The sequence below is a fragment of the Vulpes vulpes genome, chromosome 4 (assembly GCF_048418805.1).
Source record: "Vulpes vulpes isolate BD-2025 chromosome 4, VulVul3, whole genome shotgun sequence".
In the NCBI taxonomy this organism is placed as follows: domain Eukaryota; kingdom Metazoa; phylum Chordata; class Mammalia; order Carnivora; family Canidae; genus Vulpes; species Vulpes vulpes.
This window is the reverse complement of record NC_132783.1, coordinates 65,416,071-65,438,298: the sequence shown is the minus strand read 5'-3', so window position 1 is coordinate 65,438,298 and position 22,228 is coordinate 65,416,071. Positions and strand designations below refer to the sequence as shown.

At 42.3% G+C, this 22,228-nt stretch overlaps 1 protein-coding gene across 1 annotated transcript in view; it reads right to left on the bottom strand.

Annotated features, from left to right (window-relative positions):
• LOC140598749 (uncharacterized) overlaps positions 1-22,228 on the bottom strand; it is a 57,430-nt gene that overhangs the window by 9,521 nt on the left and 25,681 nt on the right. The window contains exons 3-4 of the mRNA XM_072757278.1: positions 13,166-13,852; positions 7,780-7,930 (exon numbers count right to left, since the gene is read on the bottom strand). Of these exons, the coding sequence (XP_072613379.1) occupies positions 7,780-7,930; positions 13,166-13,852 (838 nt within the window). The remainder of the gene's footprint in view (positions 1-7,779; positions 7,931-13,165; positions 13,853-22,228) is intronic.

The window sequence follows — 22,228 nt, the reverse complement described above, 5'->3', positions numbered from 1 at the left end:
AAAGCTGAGCTGGGTCCACAGCATTACTGAGCTCTTCCCTTCCCAGCTTGGTAACCAGCAGGCATTTTATTTGTTCCTTTCTGTCTGGCTTGCTGGGACCAGACAGCAGTCTGCTATTGCAATTGTTCTTTTCCAGAGAAGCCTGTGACAACATGCCCTCTGATGGAGGGCATACCTGATATACTCACCTAATAGCCACATGATCTAGGGTCTGCTGGTTCCTTGCTGGGATCCAAATCAGTGTGGTGTGTCCTGCCCATGGCTCCCCAATCACTGTGGACACTTCATGTTTCATTCACTACATATATGCATTAACTATGTTTTCTTTCTCTTCCCCCACCTTTCAAAAATTTTATTTTTAATATTTACTCACATAAATACACATAACATAAAATGTACCACCTGAAACATTTGGAAAATGCAACACTGTCCTGATCAAACAGTAACTGCATTCTCCCACTCCATCCAGCCCTTGGCAGCCACCCTTCTACCTCCTGTCTCCATAAATGTGCTTATCCTAGGTACCTCATACGTGTAATACAGTACTTGTCCTCTTGTGTCTAGCTTATTTCACTTATTGTCCTGTCTTCTAGGTTCATCCATGTTGTAGCCTGTGTCAGAATTTTCTTCTTCTTAAGGCTGAATAATATTCCTTTGCTTGTATGTATACAATCGGTTTATCCATTCATCATTGATGGACATCTGAGCTGTTTCCATCTTGTGGCTATTGTGAATAATACTATGAACCTGAGTGCTCAAATATCTTTCTGAGATCCAGCTTTCAATTCTTTGAGTACATATCCAGAAATGAAATTGTTGGATCAAACGGTAATTCTATGTTTAATTTTTTGAGGGACCACCTACTGTGTTCTATAGCAGCTGCACCATTTTACAGTCCAACAGTACACAAATGTTCCTATCCTTGCCAATACTTCTTTTCTGCCTTTTCAGTAGTAGGCATTGTGATGGGTGTGAGGTGCTATCTCATGGTGGTTTTGATTTGTATCTTCCTAGTGTTGAGTGACATTGAGCATCTTTTCGTGGGTTTTTTGGCCATCTGTGTATCTTCAGAGAAATGTCTGCTCGATTCCTGTGCCCATTCTTTTAATGGGGTTGTTTGTTTTTGTTGTTTCCAAGTCACACATTTTATTTTGGTAGCTGTCTTGTCCTGAGATTCTTCTTATCAAAGATTATACTATTTACAAAATCATCCTTCACTCTCATGCTTCCATCATAAACTCTAACACCTTTGCCCTCAAGCGTCTTAAAGTAATTCATTTTCTCAAGCAATTTCTTTATGCATCACGTAAATAAAGCCCTTTGGAGCCCCAGTCACCAGCCATTAATTAATTAATTTGTTTAGGAAGGTGAAGGCAGAGGGAATCTTTAAATTTTGAAGATTTTATTTATTTATAAGAGACACAGAGAGAGGCAGAGACATAGGCAGAGAGAGAATCAAGCTCCCTTCGGGGAGTCCAATGTGGGACTCAATCACAGGACCCCGGGATTACAACCTGAGCCAAAGGCAGAGGCTCAACCACTGAGCCACGCAGATGCCCCCGGAGGGAGAGAATCTTAAGCAAGCTGTATAGTCAATGCAGAGCCTGATGCAGGACTCCATCTCACAATCCTGAGACCATGACCTGAGCCACAATTGGGAGTTGGATGCTTAACTGACTCAGCCACCCAGATGCCTGGTCACCAGCCTCTTAGATCTATCTGACATGCCTGCATCCTCAGAGGAACACACAATTTAGGATTAAAATGGTAACCCTACCACAACTACTTTTTTCCCTAGAAAACAATAAAAACAACACAAACTTTAAGGAGTGAATCTCTCTACAAGTAGTGCCAATGTGTAAATCCTGGTGTGCACCCAGCTCAGGGGGCAGCACTATGGTGTTGAAAGATGCCATGACCATGGTCTTCCCCAGTCTGTGCTGCTCACGGGCTGACCTGGGGTGTGTTTGCCATTATCACCTTAGAGGAACCAGCAAGGAACCAGCAGACCCTAGATCATGTGGCTATTAGGTGAGTATATCAGGTATGCAGAAAACTTTGTTTTCATAAAATCAAGTACGTTTGCCTTCTAGGACTGTCACCTCCCACATGGCTGCCCTAACCCCAACCCAGGAGGGAAATTCAGTCTCAGTGATTACTGCTATCCTCCACCCATGCCTATCCTTGGGGCCTGCAGGTTTACCTAGCCCTGTCATTTCTCTGGCCACCCGCTGGGCCACACTGAAGAGATTGCAAGAGGCTCTGCCACTGCCCAGCCAGGCTCCAAGAGGCAGAGTTTCTGGCAAAAGTGGGAGTCCCATAACTGAATCTGATTTCCCCTGGGGATTATTCCTTCTCCCCAGAGGCCTTGTCCCCTTGTAGACACATTGCCAGAGGACCTGGAAAATATCCCAATTGATCAAGGAGCCTGCAGATCTCCCTGTCTATTCCTTGTTATTTTGCTTTTCAGAAGCATTTTGGATCAGGCTGCTCTTGCTTTCCAAAGCGCTCGAGTCTCTGAGGTAAGAAATTCCAAAGCCTGGTTGCTTACTTGGTAAGGGGAGAATGGGGCAGGTGTAGGGAAAACAGTTGGGCTTCCCAGAGAGTCAAGATTTCATGTCACAGGAGGAAGGGGCGATAATTCAGTTCTTAAGCGATGTTGAGGACCCCTCCCCTTTTTTCCTAGGATCTTCCCCCAAGGGGAAGCTCAGTCTACTTCAGAGATATGGCAGGAGAAATTGCCTTGTCAACAGGACTACTTCGAATCTACCACTGATGGTTCATTCAATATGGTTAGGATACCTCCTGTGTTTCAGGATATAGACTTACTTCTAAGCAAATAACCTTATAAAACGGAAATTCCTTGTGCTAAAGGACCACTTCCCCGAAGCCTTCCCCAGAGATACCATCACTAGAGGATAAGAACAGTCTCCTCCATTAGCGAACAGGAATGGCTCCAGTACCGCCCAGCTGCTGGCTGTGCCTTTATTGGTGACTGTTTTTAGATATTCAGTATCTTGCCAAAGAAAATCTGAACCTCAAGAGTACCTATCCCTGTGCCTTTTGAATCGTCAGCACTAAAGAAGTATTTGATGAGTGAAGTGAATGAATGTCCTTAGGGTTCATGCATTTGTAATTCTATTCAGGCTCCTTATCCTACCTTTCCAGACAGTTTCCCAGATCGAAAAGAGCCTCTCTGCCTGGAGGGATCATTAACTCTCTCCTTTGATCTGATTTTCCCTCCGGAATGCACAGTGCTAAGGACAAAATCAACCAGCCCCCGGCTTGAATGTGACATGGATCCTTTCCGCACTGGCTGCCTGGCAGACTGTGTTCCCGTTTGGCTCATCTGCAGAGTAAGAGGGTACCTCCCAAGGGCCCCTGTGATCCAGTCATTGGGATTCTGATGCTACAAGGAAGCATTTTGGATATGCTTAGGAAATCTCAAAATTTTGGACATTTGGTCCACAGTCAGAAACCTGGCAAGTATCTGTCCCCATCCCTTCTAGACAGTCATGAGGCCCCTACACATCTAGATACCCCTAAGCTGCATCTTCTAGTTTGCCTGCCACCAGCACCTTGATGTTCTCTAGGAGGAAGGAACTGGCTAATAGCAAGTTATGGTTCCATGGTTCAGTACATGAGACAGTCTGTTCTGTTCACACAGAGGAACGATTTGCCATGCATGCCTAGGACACAGGTGTTCCTCAGAATCTGGTAGTGCCTACCCTGGGGGAGGCCAGGGCACTTCTGCACAGTGGTCCCGTCTGCTGGTCACGGGGCACTGCTCAAAATGCCATTTCCCAGTGTGCTTGTCTCTGTCTATATGACTCTACACAACTAACATCTTTAAATCCCTCTGAGTTCCTTGAACTCATAGCAACCACTGTGAATCAACACTATGTGCTGGGCAATTCCTGAACCCTTTCCATGTTCTTAATTCACTTAATCTTTAGAACAACTCTAGGAATGAGTGTTATAATATTGTCTCTTCTATTACATAGAGCTAAGTAACTTGCCCCTTATCTCCCCAATGATGGGCATGGGGTTGAATGAGGCCTCTAGATACCAGAGCTCAGGCACACTGAAGCCCTGCCTTTCCTACCTGTGTTTCTTTGTAAGTTACAATGTATTTAGTCCCGTGAGGCAAGTGGAGGAGCATGTAGCACACATTTTTAACCTTTTTTTTAAGGAGTTATTTATTTATTTATTTATTTATTTATTTATTTATTTATGAGAGAGAGAGAGAGAGAGAGAGAGAGAGGCAGAAACACAGGAGGAGGGAGAAGCAGGCTCCATGCACCAGGAGCCCGACGTGGGACTCGATCCCGGGACTCCAGGATCACGCCCTGGGCCAAAGGCAGGCGCCAAACCGCTGAGCCACCCAGGGATCCCCTAACCTTTTTTTTTTTTTTTAAAGATTTTATTTATTTATTTGACAGAAAAAGAGAGAGAGAGAGAGTGCACAAGCAGGGGAAAGGGCAGAGGGAGAAGCGAACTCCCTGCTGAGCAGGGAGCCCAATGTGGGGCTCCATCCCAGCACCCTGGGGTTGTGACCTGAGCCGAAGGTAGATGCTTAACCAACTCAGGCACCCAGGCACCCCATTTTTTATGTTTATGATCAGCAAGCTTTGTCTACCATGGTAAAGATGCTTGAACACTGTGCAGTTCCTAATCAGGTTTTTCCCTTTATCCTCATACCCAGCTCAACCCCTTGGCTTCTACAGCCACTGGTTTTCCCCAGCTTTTAGGGGTGAGCCATGAGATAGGCTACAAGACAAAAACTTAAACTGAAGAGAAGTAACTGTCTATTTCCAGTTTTTGCCACTCCCTAAAGGGACCGCGAGGAGTGATATGTAATGGTCCAGAGCAGCTCTGCCCAGAAAATCTGCTTTCCAGCTTACAGGGAACTGGGTATCATTAGGAATGAACTGCCCTTTCTTTGCAATGACCCATCATTTTGTGACAGCATCCCTATTTTGTGTGGTCGTTTCTCTTCCCATAGTGACACCCTCTTCCCTTGAGATGCCTTGATACTCATAGTGACACCATGACATGGGCTCCCAGGTTCACTTTGTCCATAAAGCCAGGTTAGCCACTCCAGCCTACTTTTAGGGTTATATGGTGGCCTGCAGAGCACTTATGTGTAGAGGCAACATGTACATAATTAGCTGTGGTCATTCTCCATGCATATGTTACTAATGATCTGTTTTGATTCCAAACAGGTCCTTGAATCCTCATGTAGTCCAGAAAAGATGATCCTTTGCCCTTGGCAGTGACTGGCAGGTCTTTTCAGACACTCGGAGCAGCCAAGATTGCATTTTTAAAAGTGCCACTCTATATTTAGTATGCCAAACTATCTAAGGCTCATTCTCCCTTTGTATTAGCACCACCTAAAAAAAGCTCACCTTCACATGCAAGGTCATACAGATCGGACACACACTGATTTTGCTGCCCACGGGACCCAGAATAACTCTGCTATGGGAAATGTCATTCAGGGGGACCAACTAAAAAAAAAAATGGATGCCATCCCATTCAATTCTGGCAAAGCACGGAGCAAAAGAGAATTTTAGCAAGGTTAGTGCAGAGAGGTCCTGGCTTCCCCCAGGGAAGAGGATTCCAAGTAGATGTCAGGCCAGAAACAAGTCTCAGGATCAGCCTGGCAAAGTGCCCTGGAGCTCCCATTACAACTTTTCTATTTCCTCTTGTAATCTCTTATTTGTCTTTTATGATTGTCCTCTTCTTATGTTCTCCTCCTTTCTGTCCTCTTTCTCTTCCTTTCTTCCTCCCTCTTTCCCTCCTTCCATTCCTTCATTCCCTTCCTCCATACCGTTCTCATTTATTAAGCTTTACAGTACTTTGTGGACCAGTATTATTACCAAAGTTTATTAGACCAGACATTACTGTGCCCACTGCAAGAGCAGACACAAACAAGGTAATATGGCCCAGTAACAGGGTGCCACAGAGGGAGGAAGGGCACTCAGCTGGCCTCAGAGGTGCCAGGGAAGGCTGCACTGTGAGGGAGACACCAATATGAGTGACTCCTCACTCCAAAGGATAAAACTGGTCCAGTCTTTTTTTTTTCCTATCTTTTTAAGATTTTATTTTTATTTATTTTAAAGAGAGCAAGCTAGTGGGTGGGGGGGGGGGGGAGCTGAGTGGGAGGGAGAGAGAGAATCTCCAGCAGGCTTCACACTGAGCATGGAGCCCAATATGGGGCATGATCTCACCCCAACACCATGACTGGAGCTAAAACCAAGAGTTGGATGCTTCACCAAGTGAGCCACCCAGGCACCTCAAAACTGGCCTAGTCTTACATCATCAGATGCAGAGGGGGAACACCTCCCTTACTTCTCCTTCTAAACCCACAAGGTAAGTAAGAAAGCAATGTTAGAGACACTCATCCTGCCGAGCCCTGTCTCCAGCTTACTTCCAGCTTCCCTTCCACTCCTCACGTTCTGGCCTGTGGTTGGAGAACTTGCCCCTCTCCTTAGAGGTTAAGAGAAAGTCTAGAACTCAAAAATCACAGAATGAAAAACAGTCACACTCCATTATATGAGAAAAATATTTTAAAATCTATTACCTTCATTTTCAAAGAACGAGAGCTCTGAGGGCTAATGGTGTGCCTCAGGGCTGCAATAAGCAAAAACCTGTTTAAAGGGTGAATAGCGATCTCTAGTACTAAATAAGCTTTTTTTTTTTTTTTTTTTAAATACAGTGAGGCTTTTAAATAAGAGAGTTTGCCCTTGGCTGTTGTCATGAAAGTTAGAAGATGTCTCAGGGTGTCTGTACACTTAGATCTAGTGTTGATAAGAACCTGGGACCAGAGTCTCCCACATCTTGTGATTCTGCTAGAGAATTACTATGTGGATTATCACATACATAGACAAGAACTTTATTTTCTGAAAACAAAGTGTACTTAGGTCTGAAGGCCCCACTTAATTCTGCTTGTTCAAGGAGATCTTTCAGGTTAGATCACCAGGGTTTTCAGTTCATCCAGGCTTTAAACTCTATCAAACTCAAGTTCAGATTCTCTGCGATTTCTGTTCTGCCCCAGTCTCCCAGGATGGTGTCTACATGAAGGGGCGCCCGGTTTGCGTGCGTTCACCTGGGTCCTACTGGCCCCACTGCCTAGACTTCAATGCTTGATCTTTGCAAGGGGGTCTCTATTCCTACTGCGTGTGCCACGGACCTCTCCAGTCCCACCTGGCCTCAGTGAGATGCCAGCACCTGCTGCTCAGGTCCCTGTCACTGCCATATCTGGCAACATCTTCTTACCAGCCCCAGGTGCCTTCTAATGTCTAGCCCCTCTCCTGACCTGTGATCCCCACTGGGCATGCAGGAATATCTGCATCTCCCTTATGGCAGGGCACAGGGTCTAGGGTGCATGCCATATCAAGCCTTTTCTCTCCACAACCCACCCTGCTGCCACTGTCTGAACCCATGGTAAGATTGGGGTTCCTTCCAAGGTGGTTCTCTTCCAAGACTTCTGAATAAGAAATAGGGGGCACTTGCTCCTTACCCATTTTCTGCCACCTCCACTCCATTCACACACCTACCCATACAGACATGAGGGTGGGTCAGGCACTGGGTCTTGAATCTCTTCTACATCCTTTCCAGGCCAGGAAGGGTTTGCATGTCTTCCTTTGAGCAAGGGAAGTTAACGTATTTTATCCTCATCTTAATTACCTATGATTCAGTTTATAAACCTAGACTCCAAGAAGGCTGGCCTCACTAGATTTGCTGATCCCCTTTTCACCTAGAAAAGTTTAGCTTTACCTTTTTGCAACTGTTGTCTCTGAAAAGGGCTTCAACGGCATTTTTCGAAGGCACAAAGTGACCCTTCATTCCTTTGTTCTTGTTTGGATCTTGTCCATCCCCCTGAAGCAGAGGAGGCTGTCTCAGTCTCAATGTGTGGACAGCCTCAGGGCTGCAAAAGTGCCAAGAATGGAAAATGCTCTCAGATCATATATCAAAATATCTGTCAACTGCCTGCAAGCTCTCTATGTGCTCCCCCTCTATGGCTGGGTGACCCCTTCCTCTTGTCCCTTGACACCTGCTCCATGGCTTCCCAGCCACAGGCAGCCCTCCATTCAAGGGAGAAATGGCTGTGGTGGCAAATGTCCATTCCTGTACTTAGCAGTATTTCCTCCATCAGAAGAGGGAAGGGAGTGTCAAGGAATGTCATTCTGCCACTGTCACAGTTTTTATCTAGATCAAAATTATATCTGCCTCCCATATGTGAAGGCAACGTTCAAAAGAACAGGTTTGATAGAAAGCTTGTTTGATTTAACTAACCAATGGGTGGGCTAACAGGAAGAGAAATAGGGATATATATACTCTCTTGAGAAAAGAATGCATAAATGAGATCGCTAAACTAGATACAAGTTAAAAAAAAAAAAAAAACTCTGGTGGTAACTTCTCTAACAGGTAATCAACATCTATCTTATCTTTTCCTAACAGGCTATTAACATAACTCTTAACTTTCCCTGAACTGAAGTAAGCAGTAAGTGTCTCTGTCAGCTGGGAATTGATACACAAACATATCTTGACAATACAATGAAATGCCACTGGACTATTAGATGATGGCCAATTCACAAACAGGAAAATCCCAGTTTCTTCAAAGTGGCTTAATCTAGCATGGTATGAAGCAAAGAGTTTTTCTTTTTTGTAAGTTTAGTTAACATATATTATCTATCTATTTATCTATCTTTATCTCTATATTTTCCTTCTCACATATATAAAGGTTGAATCCCTTAAACATAATGAATCTTACTGTTGAAAAGAAGCAAGTTACAAGCAGACAGATGTCACCCTTCTGAACCTGCACATCTCAAAATATCTCTTTTGATGGGTTCACTTTGAAAGAACCCTGTGATGGTCAGGTGCTGATTTGTAAGTCAGCTCTTTTTCTTCTGGAAAATTCTCCTTCTTTTGCTCCAAGCACATTGATTTAGTGGGAAGGAAGAGAAGAGGGCTAAGAGTGCATGACCCACTCCAGGGCAGAGTCCTGTCCCAAGGTTTTCCAAACTGGAGCCGGAGAAAGAAATTTAGTGTCTCTCTGGGGATGAAGCTAGGAATCTTCACTACTTTTCACTACTTTTATCTGTGTAACCTTGGGTGAGTTGCTTAACCTTTCTATCCTTCAGTTTGCCGGTCTATAAGGATAATAATAGTATTTACCTGATAGAGTTGTTGTGAAGTTTAATTAGTTAGTACATCTAAAATGTTTAGAAATGTGCTTGGCATATAACAAGCCTACGATAAATTTTGTGGGAAGTGAGAGTTGCCAACATCTGTGTTCCTTGACTATTGGAGAAAGACAGCTCTAATAAAAGCTATAGGTAGAGAGAACAGCAGAAGAAAGGAAGGTAGAAATAGTCCACAGGGGCTCCTGAGTGCCTGGATTTGCTGTTCCCTGAGGCCAGGCTCATGACTGTCTTTGTGAGGCTATACTGGACCTCCCATAAATTTCTGCTTTTGCTAAGGTTTGCTTTTTTCTTTTACTTTGAGTCTACTTTTAACTTCCAACCCTTTTAAATATGTCAGTATTTCTGGTTGGTTTCTCATAGGCAGCATATAGTTGAATCTTTTTTTTTTTTTTTTTTTTTAGCCTGTAGCCATAATGCTACGACTACCTAATTGTTCTTTTATACTATTTGTTCTATGAGCTTGCGTACATAGTCCTTCATTTGATCAGAAGACCAAGGCTCAGAATATTAACTGGTTTGCCGAAGAATTTGAGCTTATCTTAGTGCAGCTAAGACTAGAACCCCAGGGCTAGAAATGCCATTTGCTTTTGTGTTTTCCCAGGATATAGTCCTTCTTAAAGAAAGGGTGCCAGGACCTTGGAAAGCAAAAGTTATTAGGTAGAAACCAATGGCAAAGATTCCAAGAGGAGTTTACTTCCATCAGGAAGAAAGGTGCCACTCATTTAGTCTCTCTAGTTCTGTCCCACACTTGGGAGAATAATCCTGACCCTTCCCTTGCTGGCTTCTACATGCTAACTTTTGTATCACTGGGCCCAACATACATGTTAAGCAAAGATCAAGTCATATTCATTGTGGAGCGTGTGGAGAGTTTTTGGTGCTGCTTATGTTTCTGCACCATATCCACCACTGCCCCTGCCTTTCTGATCTCAGATGTGCCCACCAGGGATTCCACCAAAGGAGAAATTATAAGAAGTTCTCCAAGACTGTTCAAGAAGCTAGGTATAGTTGGAATTGTCCTTGACCTGCAAATTAAAACCATTCCAGGAAGATTCTGGCATTTCTAACTCTTGCCCCCTGGCTAACACTTCTGTAAGAATGATAATATTTTCATTTATTTTCCCCACTCATGTTAACTGAGTACCTGCTATACACCATGCATATTCCAGGCACCAAGGTACAGGAGTGAACAGGAGAGATATGGTGCCTGCCCTCACTGACTAGGTTCATGCCCTATTTAAATAAATATTTAATGAACTACAGTTCACTCAGAAGTGTATTGAGTATGTGGTGCCAGGCACTGGTTTAAACTGTGGGAATACAACAGTGGGCAAACAGTCCCCTCCTGTCACAGAGTGACAGTGGTGATAAGCCAGCAGGACCAGGAACAACACAGCACTTCTCTGCCCCCTGCCACCCCTGTGTTCGTCTCCTGCCCACATCACCCAAGCACTTGGAAGACCACCTCTAAGAGTTGAAATGAAAAAAACCCCTTTCCAGGGTTTACATGGTCACTAAGGATTTTTAGTAGGTGAAGGGGGAGGACTCTGAGAGCATTTAGTCCAATTCTTTCATGTTACATTTGTAGAATCTGAGATTCAAATGGGTTGTAACTTGGCCCTAAATCATTACTGCATGGTGCAGCCAACACGAGGATTTAGGTTGCCTGATTTCTATTCTTGAATTCATTCTACTTGGTCCATTGTTTGTGTGCAAACAGCTGATGATCACTGTATTTGTCATAAATGATCAATGATTGACCTTTAAAATAACAATGGACTTTTTTTTATATGGAAAAGTGTTTTTGACCAAAAATTAATGAGGTGTAAAAAAGGTGGAAGTTTGTAGAAACCCTGTTATCTCTAGAGAATATTAATAATCAAAACTTACAACTTGAAAATCATCATGATTGGGACGCCTGGGTGGCTCAGTGGTTGAGTGTCTGCCTTTGGCTCAGGTTGTGATCCTGGAGTCCTGGGATTGAGTCCCGGAGGGAGCCTGCTTCTCCCTCTGCTTATGTCTCTGCCTCTCTTTCTCTCTTTCTGTGTCTTTCATGTATAAATAAATAAAATCTTAAAAAAAGAAAAAGAAAATCATCATGATTTAGACTGTCTTTTGTAGTTGTTAGTTGGTTGCAGAAAGTTTAGAGAGGATATATTTTCCGGAATTAGGTCGTTGCCAGTAAAAGATCAAGCCTAGTATTAAAAATTTGCAACCTAATATTCTTGGGTTTGGAAGGATGTTATTATTTGTATATTTATCTACTCACTTAAAGAATTATTTTCCAACTTGTCATTGAATTCAGAATTGGTACAGAAATCCCTGGAGCATCCTCACAGCCACCTAGAATTACAACAGCAGCAAGAATCTAGCATCATAAAGGCTAACTCATAACATGTAGATGAAAGAAAATGGGCTAAGAGGGGCACCTAGGTGGCTCAGGGGTTGAGAGTCTGCCTTTGGCTCAGGTTGTGATCCCGGAGTCCTGGGATCGAGTCCCACATCAGGCTCCCTGCAGGGGAGGTTTCTCCCTCTGCCTATGTCTCTGTCTCTTTCTGTGTGTCTCTCATGAATAAATAAAATATTTTTTTAAAAGGGGGCTAATAGAAGATAAGAGATTGGTATATGTTTCAGGCTTCATCTCTGGTTTTTCTGACATCAGAGAAACCATTCCCAGCAGAGATTTGCCTTTCTGGGGAGATAGATAATAAACACAGCAAATGGGAGTGATTGTGGAGCTGAGCTGCTGAATGATAGTGTCTGCTGATGCACTGTGGTAGAAGTGTAGTGTGTGAATGCTCAGGAGACACTGTCCTCTTCTCTGTATCTCAAAACATCTGTCCACTTTGGGGGGTTGGCACCCTATTCTTCTCAAGCCACTGACTCCATTTATGTTGCAGGACAGAGAACAAGGCACAAGTAACAGATTTTAGTAATTTAATTCTTTTACATACAATATTTAGGAGTCTAATTGAAATATAATAAGATGCACCCATCTTGTACCAGTGAATTTTGCCACATGTATACATCCGCATAGCCACTATGCTGTGAAGACTAAAACATTTCCAGAAACTTTCCTCTCCAGTCTTTGCATTCAATTCACTCACTCGAGTTGGTTTCTGTTCTAACCATATAGCTTAGTCTTGCCTGATCTAATACTTTTTATAAATTGAATCAAAGATGGACTTTTTTTTTTTTTTGGCCTGGTTTCTTACATGTGGCAGGACGTTTTTGAGATTCAGCTACGTTGTGGTAGCGGTGAATTATTTTTCACTGCTGAGTAGAATTCCACCTGAGGCCTATTCACTTGATGTTCACTGAGGTGTTCTCTAATTTGGGGCCATGATGAGTAAAGCCGCTATGACCATTCTTCCTTCTACAAGTCTTCTCAGAGATGTGTCTCTTTTTTTGAAGAAATATACAAGAGCGGAATTTCTGGGACACGGGGTAGATATGTAACTTTTTTTGCTAATTGCCAAAATTCCCAAGTGGTTGTGTTAGTCCATGCCCCGGCCAGCCATGTATGAGGGTTCCATTTGCTCTCTCTGCAGCCTGTCGACTTCTGCTGTCAAGGCCGGGTTTTTGTTTGGGTCTCCCGCCCTTCTGGTGGCCGGGTGGTACCACCTCGACGTCTGCAAGGCGGCTAATAATCCTGAGCCTCTTTCCTTATGCTTATAAACATATGCACGTTCTTTTGCGTTTAAGTTTTTGCTCAATTTGTACTGGGTTGTTTCTTTAAAAAAAAAAAAAGATATTTTAATATGGTGAAGTCCACTTGTCCTTTTTTTTTATGGTTCCTGTTTTTGATGGCCTAAGAAATCTTTCTCCTAGGGTCGCACGAAGGCCCTGTTTCAGTGGTTTTCCCCCCCTCCGGGCCCGCATCCCCAGCCCTGACTGCGCCGCCGCCAGGGACGCCCGAGAGCCCGCGCTGGCTGTGCCGCCCGCCGCGGCCCTACCTGGTCGAGCCTCTCCCGGTCACGGGGCCCACCACGTGCTGCCGACCCGGCCGCTGCCCGCAGTCGCTCGCGGGTCGCCGTGGGCCCGGGAGGCCGGGCTGAGGCGTGAGGCGCCGCACCTGCCCGGCCCCTCGAGCCTGTGCACGCGCCCAGCGCCCCCCTCGCGCCGGGGGCCCCACGTGGTCCACGCAGCGCGCGGGCAGGTCGGGCGCGTGCGCCTCAGGTGTGACGTGCGCAGCGGCTCTCCGCCGAGGGGCGGGGGCGGGGGCGGGGGCGGGGGCGGGGGCGGGGGCGGGGGCGGTCGCTGACAGGGCCCGGAAGCCGGGCAGTCTCTGGGCCCCGCCCCAGGCGCCTTCGACGCGACCGGCCGAGCAGCGGGCGCACCGAGGCTGCGTCCCGGGAAGCCCCGCGCCTGCTTCTGCGCTGCCGCTCCAGCTGCCCTTTGTGCCCGCGGCGTCGGGCACCCGGCTGCTTCTCCCAGGCCGCCAGCGGGGCCGCCTCCAGGTGTGTCGCGTAGCCCGGGGTCGCTGGCGCTCGGGGGCGCCGGGGTGGCGCCTGCGCACAGGGCGGCGGCCGGCCGAGGGCGTGCGGGCTCCTGGAAGGTTCTGGGCCCCGCCGCGGGCGCGGGCGTGGAGGCAGCCAGCCTGCGCCTCCCTTGCAGACACCTCTTCTTCCTTTGTTGCTTCGCTGTGTTTTCTTTTAGGGACTTTATGGCTTTATGCTTACGTATAGGTCCTACCCCAAATTAATAATTTTGCGTTAGTGTAAGATAGGAGTCAAGGTTCGTATTTTTTTGGTGTTTATTCATTATTTCAGCTCCATTCTTTGAAAAGACTTTTGTTTTTTTTCATGAATTGCTTTGGTTTCTTTTGGAAAATTATTATTATTTTTAAAATAAATTTATTTTTTATTGGTGTTCAATTTACCAACATACAGAATAACACCCAGTGCTCATTCCGTCAAGTGCCCCCCTCAGTGCCCGTCACCCATTCACCCCCACCCCTGCCCTCCTCCCCTTCCACCACCCCTAGTTCGTTTCCCACAGTTAGGAGCCTCTATGTTCTGTCTCCCTTTCTGATATTTCCCACACATTTCTTCTCCCTTCCCTTATATTCCCTTTCACTACTTTTTATATTCCCCAAATGAATGAGACCATATAATGTTTGTCCTTCTCCGATTGACCTACTTCACTCAGCATAATACCCTCCAGTTCCATCCACGTTGAAGCAAATGGTGGGTATTTGTCGTTTCTAATGGCTGAGGAATATTCCATTGTATACGTAGACCACATCTTCTTTATCCATTCATCTTTCGATGGACACCGAGGCTCCTTCCACACTTTGGCTATTGTGGACATTGCTGCTATAAAATACAGCATCCATTCCTGATCAAAACTCTTCAGAGTGTAGGGACAGAGGGAACATTCCTCAACATCTTAAAAGCCATCTACAAAAGCAAAAATGAACTATTGGGACTTCATCAAGATAAGAAGCTTCTGCACAGCAAAGGATACAGTCAACAAAACTCAAAGACAACCTACAGAATGGGAGAAGATATTTGCAAATGACCTATCAGATAAAGGGCTAGTTTCCAAGATCTATAAAGAACTTATTAAACTCAACAGCAAAGAAACAAACAATCCAATCATGAAATGGGCAAAAGACATGAACAGAAATCTCACAGAGGAAGACATGGACATGGCCAACATGCACATGAGAAAATGCTCTGCATCACTTGCCATCAGGGAAATACAAATCAAAACGACAATGAGATACCACCTCACACCAGTGAGAATGGGGAACATTAACAAGGCAGGAAGCCACAAATGTCGGAGAGGATGCGAAGAAAAGGGAACCCTCTTACACTGTTGGTGGGAATGTGAACTGGTGCAGCCACTCTGGAAAACTGTGTGGAGGTTCCTCAAAGAGTTAAAAATAGACCTGCCCTACGACCCAGCAATTGCACTGTTGGGGATTTACCCCAAAGATTCAGATGCAATGAAACGCCAGAAAATTATTTTTGAATATGTGACTCTATTTCTGAACTTTGCTTTTACACCAGTACCATTCTGACTCAAATATGTAGATTTTAATGAGTCTTGGGATCAGAGTTCGTTTTCAAGATTGGTTTAGGTGATCTAGGACCTTGGCATCTCCATACAAACTTTAGAATGAGCTTGCCAATGCCTACAGAAAAGCTGCTGGGATTAAGTTTTTGTTGAACCTGTAGATTTGGGAAAAGGGACATATTAAAAATACTGTCTTCCAATCCCTGAATATGTTATATATGCCCATTTCTTCAGAACCTAAAAAAAAAAAAATTCTTTCTGTAGTTCTTTGTGGTTTTACTATATAGATCTTACACTTCTTTTGTTAAAGTTATTCCTAGGTGAAATTCTTTATAAACGTATAAATTGTATTATTTTAAAATTTTATTGTAATTACTTATACCCATTACGTAGAGATACAATAGACTTTTTGTAGGTTGACCTCATATTATGCAATGTATGATGCAAGGTTCACTTATTTCTATTGATTGGTTTGTAGACTCCTTATGTACATCATCATGTCATCGGTGAAAAATCATAGCTTTATTCTGTTTTCTAATCTTAATACTTTTCATTTATTTTCCTTGCCTTATTGTGTTAAGATATCCAGTACAATTTGAAGAGGAGTGTACTCCAGTATATTTGCACTGTTCCTGATCTTCTGAGGAGAGGGTTTTGAAGGGTAGCAGAATATGCCACTTTGATATATGAGTCTTTTGAGCTGTAGACACTTGAAAAACAGCACATGCAGGGAGATGCTTTTTTCTGAACTCCTCTTATATGCCTAAAGACAAGTCCTCTAAAGGGAACACATGTGACATAAATGCCTTCCTTGGAGAATTTCTTCATCCAGGAAAGATGGAGTCTTGTAAGAGTAGAGGAGACTAGAGGTCAACACCACCCCCAAACTGTCATACCTACTGTCTGTTCTTCTGTAGGCCCATCCACTTTTCCTAAAAATCATTTACATCCCCTTAATAAGCCTATATCCCTCCTTCTTTTTGCTTATTAAGATGGTATATAAATCTAAATTCTGAGACAGAGAGCTGCTCATTTTTCCTTAAATATCTCCCATGTATACTAACTTCTAATAAACTTCTGTTGTTTTTCTCTTGGTAATGTGTCTTTTATTACAGGTGTCTCAGACAAGAACTCAGAACAACAGAGGGAAAATTATTTTCCTACCTTACACCATTTTGTGTGTTGTAGAGTGTTGTAGAGTCAGGTCCTTTACAAGAATGAAGAGTCCTATCCCTGTTTGCTAAGGAATTTCATTATTCTCTACGAGAATGTATTTTTTTCCAAATGACTTTTCCTGTACCTGTTGAGATTATCCTATGATTTTTCCTTTATTCTCATATTTGGTATGTTAATGTGCCAAGTTACATTGATTTTTAAATTTTTAAATTTTTAAATGTTTAATTAATCTTGCATCCTTCAAGTAAATCCCATGTGGTGGTGATGTATTATCTTTTAAAAATACTTCTGTATTTTTGTGGTGAGAACCTACTTCTAAATGCAGCATGGCCTCACCTTAGGAGGGACGCCTGGGTGGCTCAGCGGTTGAGCGTCTGCTTTGGCTCAGGGCGTGATCCGGGAGTCCCTGGGATCGAGTCCTGCATGGGGCTCCCTGCATCCAGCCTGCTTCTCCCTCGGCCTGTATGTCTGCCTCCCTCTCTCTGTGTCTCTCATGAATAAAGAAATAAAATATTTTTTTAAAAATATTTTTTTTTGCTAATATTTTGTTGAGAATGTTTGCCTCTTGTCATGTCTTCGTCAAGTTTTGGTATCAGGGTTATACTGATTTTAAAAAATGAATTGGAAACTTTTCTTTCCTCTTCAATTTATGACTTTGTGTAACTCTGGTTTTAATTCACCAGTGAAATCATTTGGTTCTGAAGTTTTCCTCGTGGAAAGATTTGTTTATTTGATTAATTGATTTTGGTTACACATTTAATTTCCTTACTAGATGTAAGACTATTCTGGTTTCTGTCTCTTCTGAGTCAGTCTTTGTGAGTTATGTTGTTTGAGGAATTTGTCCAATTCAACTAAAGTGTCTAATGTTTTGACATGAAGTTTTTCATTATATCTTCTGTTATCCTTTTAAGGCTGATGGGTTCACAGCTCCTCTTCATTCCTGATATTGGTAATTTATGTCTACCTTGTTTTTTTCTTAATCATTCTAACTAAAGGTTTTTAATGTTATTGATCTTTTCTCTTTTGTTAGTTCTATTTTCTGTTTCATTGATTTTTGCTCTTATCTTTAATGATGTGCTTTCTTCAACCAACTTTGAGTTTCTTCTATTCTCTCTTTTTTTAAACTTCTTAAGATGAAAACTTAGATTGTTAAATTTTACCATTTTTAAAAAAATATGGACATTCATGCTCTAATTTTCATTTCAAGCACTGTTTTAATTGTATCCCCCACATTTTGATATATTTTCATTTTTATTTATTTCAAACTGTTTTCTAATTTCTTGTGTGATTTATTCTTTGACTTATGTGGGTTATTTAGGAATATCTTGCTTAACTTTTTTAATATCCTGCCATTTTCTGGATATCTTATTATTATTAGTTTCTAATTTAATACTGTCATGAGGAGAGAACATAATTTTTTATCCTTTCAAATTTATTAAGATTTGTTTTAGAACCCAGCATGTAGTCTGTCTTGGGGAATGTTTCAAGTGGATCTGAAAAGATTTTCCAGTTGTTAGGTATAACATTCCGTTAAATATCAATTAGATCAGGGTGGTTGTTACTGCTATTAAAATTTGTTATATTATTACTGGTATTTCTGTCTAAGTGTCCTATTAATTATTGAGATGGAAAAGGTTTTAAAATATCTAATTGAGGGGACCCTGGGTGGCTCAGTTGGTAAAGGGTCTGACTTTTGATTTCAGCTCAGGTAGTGAGATCAAGCCCTGCATTGGGCTCTGTACTAAGTGGAGAATCTGCTTGGTATGCGCTCGCTCTCTCTCTCTCTCTCTCTCTCTCCCCTTCTACCCCTGTCCCCATTCATGTGCATTCTGTCTCTCAAAGAAATAAATAGAAAAATTTTAAAAAGCCATCCAATTGCAATTGTGTAATTGTTTCTTTCTCCCTTGAGATCTGCCAATTTCTGCTTTATACCTTTCATATTAGAAATATGTGCACAGAGAGTTTTTGTACGTTCTTAATGAATTCAACCTTTATTATTATTAAAGACCTCTCATTGTCTTGAATCTTATAATGTTTGGTTTTAATATAGTTATATCAGCTTTTTTATGCATTGTTTGCATGGAATATTTTAAAAGTTTTACTTCTGGGGGTGCCTAGGTGGCTCAGTCAGTTGAACATCTGACTCTTGGTTTCAGCTCAGGTCATGATCTGAGGGTCAGAAGATCAAGCCCCACATTGGGCTCCCTGCTCAGCAGGCAGTCTGCTTCGGATTGTTTCCCTCTCCTTTTGCCCTTCCCACTCATGTTCTCTCTTTCTCTCTAAAATAAATGGATAAATCTTTTAAAAGTTCATTTTTTTCTTGTGATTTCTTCTTTGACCCATGGGCTTTTTTTTTTTAAGATTTTATTTAAATAAATAAAATGAATAAATATCTATGAGAGGCACAGAGAGAGAGGCAGAGACATAAGAAGAGGGAGGAGAGGCAGGCTCCATACAGAGAGCCAGATGCAGGACTCAGTCCAGGGACTCCGGGATCACGTCCTGAGCCAAAGGCAGATGCTCAACTCCTGAGCCACCCAGGTGTCCCGACCCACAGGCTTTGTAAAAAGGTGTCAATTTCCAAATATTTGGAGATATTTTGGTTATCTTTATGTTACTGATTTCTAACGTAATTCTGTTGTAGTTAAAGAACATAGTCTGTATAATTTCAGTCCTTTGAAATTGCTAGGACTTGTTTCATAGCCCTGCCTATTTTCTCTCTTAGTGATAGATTCGTAGAGGCTCTTGGTCTTGTGTAGGCTCTTGGGTTTAGATTTTGTTAAAGCAGGTATCTTTCTTGTTTTTAGTGGTAGGGTAAGGAAAACGACTCCTGAGATATGATCCTTATTCCTAAAGCATGGCCCTTCTGGTGTCCAGTGAAAGCAATGTGGGTTTCCCATGCCTCTCAAGTAGAGCTAGACCCAAACCCAAACTCAGTCTTAGTATGGGGCATTACTGAAATCTCTATGCAGCCATCTCAGCCTTTCAGGGTAAATTCTTTGATTTACCCCACACATGTTCAGTTCAGGTATAGCCAAGGACTGGGGCTCTCCTTACTATCATTTTTTCTGTTCCAGGATTTAACCTCTAACTTCCGTCTCCTGCCCCCTCAGATCAATACAACTAGGTCTTTCTACTTGAGTTCTGTTAAAGATTATGCAGACCTGGAAGTGTCTTCAGGGGAAAAGCTATCTAAATGTGCATTTCATAGAAGTGGTTCTCTTCTTTGATTGCATGTTCTCCATTGTCAGCTTCCTTTCTTTGCTCATCAGTGCCTTCAAGTATTGTCTTCAGTTTTTTATCCAGCATTTGTAATTGTTGTTTACTGGAGGATAGTCAAGTATGTTTTTATTAGAAGTCTGAACCTGTGATTTAGTTTAAAACACAAATGGAGTATGGATACTGCATTTGGAATCTTGATCTAGACCATCTGGGTTTGCATCCTGGCCCTGTCACATTACCTATGGCACCTTGGCCAGTATTGCTGCACTCTAACATTCTTACCTGTAAAATGGAGGTGATAATAGTCACAAGGTTGTTGTGAGAATAAAGTGAGTTAATTCACATAAAACTCTTAGAACAGGGGGATCCCTGGGTGGCGCAGCGGTTTGGCGCCTGCCTTTGGCCCAGGGCGCGATCCTGGAGACCCGGGATCGAATCCCACATCAGGCTCCCGGTGCATGGAGCCTGCTTCTCCCTCTGCCTGTGTCTCTGCCTCTCTTTCTCTCTGTATGACTATCATAAATAAATAAAAAATTAAAAAAAAAAAAAAACTCTTAGAACAGTATCTGACTCTGATGTTTAATAGTTATTAGCCATATCTTTTTGGAGGCTCCCTGCTTTTCTGTTATGAACAGAAAACATTGTATCTTTAGCTACTTCTCTTTGACTTAATTCCAGAATGTGATTCCAGTTAATTAAGGTCATATTAAATTCTACAACTTGGCCGGTTGTCATTCCAGTGTATTGAACTTGAAGTAAATTATATTTTATATATACTTTTCATGCCAGCAGAGCTCTTATTAATGATGTGGGTAGTTCAGTGATTTCTTTTATAGACTGAAAACTTAAGATTTAGTTTCCAATTGAAAGTATATTTAATGTGCTTTTCTCTTCAAAATATATATTAAAAGATCTTCAAAGCTGACAGTTTATAAACAGCATGCCAAAAATAAAGGAATGATCATATTTTTGCTGCCTCATTTACTTTTAAAATAGAATAAAGGTAACATTTTTGAACTCTATTATCTCAATGCCATGTTAGGATTTTTTATTTTTATCTCCAAACAAGCATTTTTTTTTTCTTTTGGACCAAACTTAAGTAGCAATGAGTCACCACACTAATGGAAGCAAGCTCTAAATCCAATTGGATAAGGCAACAAAATACGCTAATGTGGTAGCATGTAAGCAATAGTTGGATACGTCGTTCCAAAATATGGTTGAAGGAGTTCAGGATGTGCCACCCCAAAATATGCTGCTTTGGTATATTGATTATTTTGAACTGTAGGCACTTGAAAAACAGCAAATGCAGAGAAAAGCTTACCTGGTAAAGACAAATCCGCCTCAAGGAAGTAAATTGTCATAGATCCTCCTTGAGGAGTTTTATCAACCAGGAGAGATTGCTTCCTCTCACATGTGAGGGGACTAGAGGTCAACACCACATGCAAACTGTGTCCCAAACTATCATACCTCCCATCTGTTCTTCCGAGGGCCCACTCATCTTTCCTAAAAAATAATTTACTCTTCTTTAAGAAGAATTTATTTATTTTTACTTGAGTATAGTTGGCACACAATGTTACATTAGCTTCAGGTGTACAACATAGTGATCTGATAAGTTGATATGCTATGCAGTGCTCAGGGCAAGTGTATCTACCATGTGTCACCTAAAGGAGTTACTCATTTTCTCCTGAGTATCTCCTATGTAGACATGAAGTATATGAGTCAATGAATTTCAGTTTGTTTGTTTTTTTCCTTGTTAGTCTATTATTACAGAGGTCTCAGCCAAGAACCGAGAAGGGTAGAAGGAAAGTTATTTTTCTTCCCTTACACATATAAATTATGTCTAGCTAGAAATCAATATGAAGTGCCTTGTACTTGACTATTTAAACTGCAAAACTCATGGGAGGGATTGTCTTTTTACTTTGCACATTGGAGGAAGATATCAAGAAGGTTGTAGAGATCTGGTGATAATCTGACAACCCACCATAACTGGCTATGGCAGGCATGAAATTGTATGTGTGGAAGGATGCTAAGTGAAGATGCTTCTCTAATGTATCCTCTGACAAATTGGGAACTCACCTTCCCTAGGAGCCAGTGTGGTCAGATGGAGAAAGCCCCAGACTGGACATTAGGAGGGAGTCCCTTTGCTATATCATATAATATTCAATATATATATTAGGACATTCAAACTGACCTGTAATGACTTCAAGATCGATAATAGAAATTAATGGATGCAAAATAACTTCTCATAAGACCTTTGTGAGGGAAAAATGAAACAGTAGACACAGCAAGTACTGGGATGAAATATAAAGCCCAGTGCAAACATAAGACAATGTAGTTACTCATAACTATAAAGCAGTAGTTTCTACTTTAGGAACTGGTTTCATTTCACATCTTCATCACTGTCTTCGGTTACAAACTTGTGCCATAGTCATGTCCTAATATCTGGAAAAAAGTTAATTTTCCTAAGTCACAAAAAATTTAGTCATAGAATCAAATATACCATGAGATTTCTCTTTCTAATGTGTAATCCTTTCACTCCACTAATTTTGGTGGTGATTTGTAATGTAGAAATAACTACTTGGTACAAAAACTGGTAT